The following is an 8,185-nucleotide window of genomic DNA, read 5'->3' as shown; positions in this document are numbered from 1 at the left end:
GTGCTGATTGGTCTGTTCCAGCTGAAAGTCGGAGTGGTCTGGGGAAAAGAGACCGAACCACAAGGAAGGGAGGATAGGTTCAGCTCTGCAACAGCAAGCCATGTAATATGGGGCGGCTACTTTCCTCAGTGTCCTCTTGTATTAAAGAAAGGAACTCAATTCAGTTATCTCGTGTATCCCTTCCCATCTGATATGCTGGTTTCTTTGCCATTTTCTGTCCAGCAGCAGCAGTGATGGGTTTAAGGTTGGGATCAAGCTTACATACTCTAAAGTGAAAGGTAACAAGGAAATTTCACAGATTCCTTTCTGCATAATTCCTGTCCTGTTCCCTTTCCCTACTTATCCCAGGATTACGTGGTCAACGTAACGGAAGAATTCCTGGAGTTCATTTCAGATGGAGCACTGGCCATCGAAGTGTGGGGCCACCGGTGTACCGGGAACGGCAGCTCCATCTGGGAAGTCGATTCCCTTCATGCTAAGACGAGAACGCTGCATGACAGGTGTGTGCTTGGCTGAGGGCTTCAGGCGCGGGGTCAAGGCTTGCGCTTGGACAGCAGTTGAGAATTAGGACTCTGTGAGCCTATTTCCTGCTTTGTGAAATGGGAATAATGAAAGGAACTACCAGGTTTTGGGAAAATTCAACAGGCAAAGGAACATCATTTCAACGAGGCTGAAACATCTGGGTACCTACTTGGGAAAAAACAACCTTGATCTTAATTCACATGATTCCACAAAACTTAATTGGAGATGGAGCACGACTTTAAATGTAAAAGATAAAACTATATAGCTTATAGAAGAAAACAGGAGGGTATCTTCTTTTAAAGTTGATTCTTTGCCTCTCCCATGACCCAGCAATCTTCCTTCTAGGTGTTTACCCAAGAAAAATGAAAATGTAAGTCCATAAGCAGCCTGGTACATAAATGTTTATGGCAGTTCTATTCATAATGTCCCCCAAACTGTAAACAACCCAGATGTCCTTCAGTGTGAGAATGATGAACTGTGTTAGTAGTTGCACAATAGAATATTACTCAACAAAAAAAAGGAAAAGGACTGTGTCCCACTCTTACCCATTTGGACGAATTTCACAAACATTGTACTGAATCAGAGAAGCCAGAGCTAGAGGAGCACACTACTGCATGATTCCATTTATATGAAGTTCTTGAGCAGATAAAACGAATCTGAGGTTATACAGCTACTGCGAATGGTGTGGGAATTGAGTGGGAAGGGGCCTAAGCAAGCCTGCCGTGGTCATGGCCAGACAAGGGGCACAGATGCGTGCATTTGTCACGACTCATCCAGCTCTACACTTGAGAGCTAGACAGTTCACTGTGTCATACCTCAATCAAATAAAAAGAACCTATACCATACGAGGTTGTTCTGAGAGCTAAATAGGAAAATAACCTGTGATACACATATCTCAGTGCCTTACACATAATAAATGCTCAGTGACTAGGGGCTTCTTCCTATTGCTAATAATGTCTTTGGTTAATAATGTCATGGATGTGACTTTCCTGAGGCTCCGGTGGTTAAGAATCCATCTTCCAGTGCAGAGGATATGGATTCAATCCAGAGTCGGGGAAGTAAGACTCCACCATGTTGAGAGGCGACTAAGCCCATGAGCCACAAGTAGAGACTCTGTGCAACTACTGAGCCCAGGTGCTGCAACTAAGGAGCTTCCCAGCTGGTGCCCTGGTAAAGAATTCAGCTGCTAATGCAGCAGGTGCAGGTTTGATCCCTGGGTCAGGAAGATCCCCTGGAAGAGGAAATGGCAACATACTCCAGTATTCTTGCCAGGATCATCCCATGGGCAGAGGAGACTGGCAGCCAATACAATCCACGGGGTTGCAAAGAGTTGGACGCGACTGAGCACACACGCATGCTGCAGCTAAGACCCAACAAAGTCAAATAAATAAGAATAAATAAATGTTAAAAGAATGATGACTTGGTTGTTTGCTGGGACGTGTTTCTGCAGGTGGAATGAAGTTACTCGCAGAATAGAGATGTGGATCTCCATCCTGGAGCTGAACGAGCTGGGGGAGTACGCCGCCGTGGAGCTTCACCAGGCCAAGGACGTCAACACCGGCGGCGTCCTTCAGCTCAGACAGGTACTCGGTCTGCCTCAGCTTGCTTCATGCTTTCTCCCTGTCCCCTTCTCACAGTTTCTGGAGCGCTCTAGTTCTTTGCCTGTCTGTTCCCTCATTCTTCCCCCTTTCCTTTATCCTCTTCGCCTGTCCCTCCCGGTTCCCATTCCTGGCACCCATTTCCACATCCCACCCCCGCCTCTGCAGGGTCATTCCCGGAGAGTCCAAGTCACAGTGAAGCCTGTCCAGCATTCCGGGACACTGCCGCTCATGGTTGAAGCCATCTTGTCCATCTCCATCGGCTGCATTACTGCCAGGTCAACCAAGCTCCAGAGAGGGCTGGACAGTTACCAGGTGAGACCAACAGGTTTGAAGCAGAGTTTAACAAAGATTGGTTAATACAGAACTAAGGTAGTCCTCTTTAGGAATATAACCAAGCTCTTTGTATCTGTAACCATGTATCTGTCCCACCCCCACCCCATTCATATGTCCATCCGTTGCCTTTTTACTAGGTTTAAAATACCATATTGGCTTAGTGCTGCGTAGTAATAATTTTATTTATAAAAACACACTGACGCTATTGTGCTTGTTTATTTTAGGCAGGTTTTATTTTACATCAGGCCCAAATTATGTTGGGTATGTGACATTGCTGGCTTTGGCCTGATTCCACTTTTATTAATATAAAATTGCCCCCAGATGCTGTCATAATTAACAAGCTCTCTGAAAGCTTTCCTTTTTTTTAAATTGAAAGTTGTCCTCATGATCGTTTATGTTCATTAAATCTCCTTTTGCTAAATCTTGTTTTTTTTTTTTTTTTTTAATTAAAAGGTGGAACCATCTAAGAGTTCATCACATTTGCCAATCACAATAAACTTTGAGATCAGGGACTTGTCCCCAGGGGCCTGAAAGAACTCACGTGCTTCACTGAGTCCCTGGCTTGCTATCAATTATAATTAGAGAAAAGCTTCCCCGATGGCTCAGTGGTAAAGAATCCACCTGCCAATGCAGAAGACCCGGGTTCCATCCCTGGTTGGGGAAGATCCCCTGGAGAAGGAAATGGCAATCCACTCCAGTATTCTTGCCTAGAGAATTCCATGGACAGAGGAGCCTGGCAGGCTGCAGTCCATGGGGTCGTAAAGTCAGACACGACTTAGCAACTCAACAACAGCAACTTAGAGACTTGGAAGAATCAGATCGTTGAATCCTGGTTCCCTCACTGCCACAGGTGAAGGCAACATGCTCCGTGTCATGATGGGGAGAAAAAGTTTCTCTATAGAGTCTGGGCAGAAGCCCAGACTATCCTGAGAATGATTCATCTTCCCGCAGTTTCCTTTTGGCTTCTTCCTGAAAGCTAAAAAGGACACTGACTTGGACTGTTCGGCCAAAAGGAAGGCACAACTTTGTGAGTTGTGAGTTTCACCCCAGGCCAAAACTGCCTCAGACTCAAAGCCTGGGAAGAGTGTAAATGGAGCTGTGAGGCTGGAGTCTATTGTTTCTGGGACTTTTCCCTGTGTGTGGAGTAGATGTTATTAATAGGCTCTCCCTCGCTTGGCCATTAACTTTGAGGGCAGCTACAGGGCCTGGTAGAAAGAGCTCAGACTTGGAGTGAGGATACCTAGTTTTGTTTGATTTAACTGAGTCATTTAAACTTTGAGTTCTGGGACTTCCCTGGTGGTTGACTGGTTAAGAATCTGCCTTACAACGCAGGGGACACGGGTTTTGGTCCCTGGTCGGTGAACCAAGATCCCACATGCCTTCGTTCTGCAACGGAAGATCCCATATGATGCAACCAAGATCCCACGTGCTACAACTAAGACCCAATGCAGCCGAATAGATAAATATTAAAAATATATATATATATTTTTTTGAGTTCCCTTTTCTTTTCCTCCAAAACTATGATAATTCTCTGAGGTCCCTTTCTGCCATAAGATTTTGTGGCTTAATGAATCTCTGATCTTGGATAAAACCTTGAATCTGTGTGTCCTGAACCATGACTACAGACATGGATCATTAACTGATGGATATCGTTAACTGATTGATTATTCTCATTTGAGGAACACTGTGAAAGTGAAAGTCGCTCAGTCGTGTCTGACTATTTGCGACCCCATGGACTGTACAGTCCATGAAATTCTCCAGGCCAGAATACTGGAGTGGGTAGCCTTTCCCTTCTCCAGGGGATCTTCCCAACCCAGGGATCAAACCCAGGTCTCCTGAATTGCAGGCGGATTCTTTACTAGCTGAGCCACAAGGGGAGCCCAAAGGGACACTATAAGGATTGATTATTTGCACTTTTTAGAGCAGCTATACCCCTTGAGTTAAAACCTCAAAGAATATAGTACCTGCCATGCAAATTTAAGCCGTGACAGTTTTAAAGCTTTTGTTTTTCTTTGCACCATGCTTCAAGTCATGTCCAGTACTGTTTTTGTTGGTGGAATAAGACATTAGAATTATTTTGATGTGATAGCTGGAGCCAGTCCAGAAAAAGCTGATTTCACAATAGTTCTACATCATGAAAGCTCAAGCTGGTTTTCAGCGAATAAAAGTATCTCCTTGGTCTAAGAAATAATGATAAATTAGGGCTGTTTGTACTTTATTCATTAGTATGGGGAATTAATTCGAGGAAAATTATTTCAGTATTGCGCTTGCATTTAATAAGTTAGTTATCCAAATGAAAATGATGGTTACTAAACTAAAGCTGAAGTTTATTTTAAAGTCTACACAGAGAATAATTTTAACAGTATTTTTTAAAGCACTTTTGAAAAGCAGTATATTTTGAAGTATACTTCAATATGAAAACAGTGTAATCATATTTTTTAAAGTGCTTGGAAAAAATAGTCTTTTATATGACCAGGCCACTCCACTTCCTTTTTAACATTAACCCTCTAATAACCCCAGAAAAATGAAAGAAGGATGTTTCATTTTAAGTAGAACCTGCTTCCATAGAGATGGATATTCTCTACAAATGGGGATTTCTTTATTTTTGTTTCTTTCTCTATTTTTTGGCCTCGTAGCTTCTGGGATGTTAGTTCCCTGACCCAAGATCAAACCCAGGCCCTCAGCAGTGAGAGCCCAAGAGTCCCAACCACTGAACCACCAGCGAATTCCTTTTCTCTCCTTATTCTTGTTTCTAAGGAAAATCGTCTCAACTAAAACCCTTTTATTTTCAACACAATCATTTTGTTTGGCAAATGTTTTTGCCAAAAATGCTTATTTTATGTAGTTATTGTAAAGTGTTTTCATGGGTCTAGACAGTTTTGGTTTTTCTCACCTGACTGATACATGAATACTGGTCTGTCCTACAGTGGTGGATGATAGAGCTGTGTATCCAAAATCGTGGGCTGTGCTCTTACCATGAGTGAGTAACAGTTGCTCACTCCTGTCCAACTCTTTGCGACCCCGTAGACTGTAGCCTGCCAGGCTCCTCTGTCCATGGAATTCTCCAGACAAGAACACTGGAGTGGGTTGCCATTTCCTTCTCCAGGGGATCTTCCCCACCTGGGATCCAACCTGGGTCTCCTGCATTGCAGGCAGATTCTTTATACCATCTGAGCCACCAGGGTAGCCCCACGTAGTCATAAACTCTTACTGTAGCAGTTTAGTATACAGAATCTCTCCAGTCTTCCCTTGGTATCCAGGGGCATTGATTCCAGAACCCTGCTTTGGATATGAGAGTCCGAGAATGCTCAAGTCTCTTACATAAAATGGCCCAGTACACTCCACCCTCTGTATGAAGAAGCTTCTGTGGTTGGTTGAATCTACAGATGGGGGACTTGTGGATACAGAGCACTGACTGTACGTGGAGTCTTAGCTTCCCAGTGGTTTTTCCCCTGGGATCATGTCACAGTAACTGAGGTGTGGTGCCAGGTCAAGGGCACAGACCTGGCCTCAGTCCTGACCCCTGCCACTCTCCGTGTGAGCCTTGGGTTCAATCATTTCATCCTTCAGGCCTCAGCTGCCTCACAGCTAAAACCAAGAGACTGAGCAAGAAACTCTCCAAAGTCCTTTCTAACTTTGCCCACTCTAAATCTCAATTGACAGCTCACCCAGAAACTAATAGCAACTTTGCATAACAGTGGGGTAAGTCTTGACCCAGTGGGGTTGGTTCCTCTCCCCAGCTAAGAGAATCTAAGACAGTTCCTATTTTTAAATGACTGCTTTCTCGATGAAAGAAAAAAAAGTAAAATCTTAAATTCCCTAAGTTAACTTTAGGCAAGTGAGTGAAATCCAGTTTTTGAGATTCAGTTCAATGTTTATTATGCCGATGCTGTTTGTGTGTGCTGTCCTTTGTAATGTGTGTGTTAACCTTAGAGACCTGTTTTCCTTGTGTGCTGTTTGAGAACCAAAATGCATGTCCTTTGTGTTTATTTTTTTCCTACCAGAGAGATGATGAGGATGGTGATGATATGGATAGTTATCAGGTATTACTGTTGCTGTCAATCCTGTGGCATGGGGCACAGCTGCTGCTAATTGCCAGCATCCGCAAAGCCGAGGGCAGGGAGGAGGAAGGGCCGTAGAGCAAGAATATGCCGTTTTCACTCGCTTTTGATTTGCTTTCAGCGTAATCAGGGACACAGTCCTGTTTCTACAGATTTCCCCATCAGTTCAAAATGTATCTGCAGATAGTTCATTTTGCCATGCCATCTCGAACTGCTAGCTTGTAAAGCCTTTCTAAACAAGACCACAATCGCTGTATTAAATTGATCTTAAGAACTGTAGTTATCCATCCATAGTCTTTAAATAGACCTGTGTTTCCTATGTGAACCTGCAGTTAGCACCTTACATCCGAGCGAGTTACATTGCTCTAACATGCGATTTGATTTTTAAAGATTTTTGCCAGACAGAAAAACTGGAGACATTTTAAGCACATGGTTTTGTTTAGCCAGTTTTCTTCTTTCTGTAAAGCCAAACTTAGTTATTCATAACCTGGAGAACTTAACTCTCAGCCTTAAATCTTTCTGGAAATCTAGAGGAAAAAGTGCACAGGTGAAGTAGCGCTGACCATCCTGCAGTCAGTGGAATGTGGGATTACAGTAATGGTCAAGGTGACGAACCAAGATGAAGCTTTCTGGGTTGGTTCCCAGTCTCTGTACTGATTCTCTACATAAATGTCAAGAGCATGTTTTCTGGTGTGCCTTCCTCTAAGTAAAGTGTGGATCCGTCATAGGGGACACCTCAGAAGTCCTCAGGTGTCTGCTCTTAATGGACCATCTTATGGGTTAGACTGGAATTAGGCAGTCAAAGCCTTCTGAATAGGGTTGGTAGGTGTCTTTCCTGCCTCGTAGCTTTACTGAGAAAGAAAACAAACAAGTAAAAACAAATCTTAGGGTAAATACCAGTCTCCCCTTGAATCTAGCAACGCCATTAACTAACGTCCCGTGGCTGGCTGTGCACTTCCTGCCCCGTGGTTCACAGTCAGGTCCAGCATCCGCTTCCGGGATTTCTCAGCATGGCTGACTGCATGTTGGCTTTTTGCATGGGGCGTTTTTGGTTAGCCTCATGGTAGCAGGTAGAGGTAAGATCTTTGCAGCAAGTGCGAGAGGTTCTCCGCTGATCTATTCTCTGCCTTTCAGAAAATACATGTTACCCAAGCCATTGAGCTATGAATGGTGAAAATGTGATTCTCCATTTGCTGTTTTGAAACTTGGGGTCTGTTTCTGGTGCCCTTCCTCTTAGAATCACAAACCTCTTCAAACAAACAGCTACAACTTAAATACATAGATGCACATATTGTATAACAGCTGGTATAGTTGGAGCTTCTCTTGCTTTTAAGTATAATTATCCTTTCGGAAGTCCAGGGGCTCTGATTTTCTGAAAATCAGGATCGTCAATCAGCATGCAGGGTTCCTAAGGCTTCTGTGCTTTCTTGCATATTAATCACACGGCAACGTTTAATGGCCTTTCCTAATGAAAAGATTCCTAATCAATTGAAACACCTTTTGTTAAAAAAAAAGAAAGAGTTATCTGTGCACTTTACAGGAAAATGTTTTCCCTTCCTGATGCCAGGAAGAAGACTTAAACTGCGTGAGAGAGAGGTGGTCGGATGCCCTCATTAAACGGCGAGAATACCTAGACGAACAGATTAAAAAAGTCAGCAACAAAAAAGG

At 43.6% G+C, this 8,185-nt stretch overlaps 1 protein-coding gene across 3 annotated transcripts in view; it reads left to right on the top strand.

Moving 5' to 3' along the window:
• The window catches only part of KIF13A (kinesin family member 13A), a 199,813-nt gene that overhangs the window by 169,501 nt on the left and 22,127 nt on the right, over positions 1-8,185 (top strand). For 2 of the 3 annotated variants that reach the window (XM_010848800.1, XM_010848799.1), the window contains exons 22-26: positions 349-500; positions 1,973-2,105; positions 2,289-2,435; positions 6,461-6,499; positions 8,085-8,184. In XM_010848800.1, the coding sequence (XP_010847102.1) occupies positions 349-500; positions 1,973-2,105; positions 2,289-2,435; positions 6,461-6,499; positions 8,085-8,184 (571 nt within the window). The remainder of the gene's footprint in view (positions 1-348; positions 501-1,972; positions 2,106-2,288; positions 2,436-6,460; positions 6,500-8,084; position 8,185) is intronic. The other variant, XM_010848801.1, reaches the window with a different exon arrangement.

The sequence above is a fragment of the Bison bison genome, unplaced genomic scaffold (assembly GCF_000754665.1).
Source record: "Bison bison bison isolate TAMUID 2011002044 unplaced genomic scaffold, Bison_UMD1.0 scf7180017864274, whole genome shotgun sequence".
In the NCBI taxonomy this organism is placed as follows: Eukaryota; Metazoa; Chordata; class Mammalia; order Artiodactyla; family Bovidae; genus Bison; species Bison bison.
The sequence above is the reverse complement of the archived record's forward strand: the minus strand, read 5'-3'. Positions and strand labels throughout refer to the sequence as shown.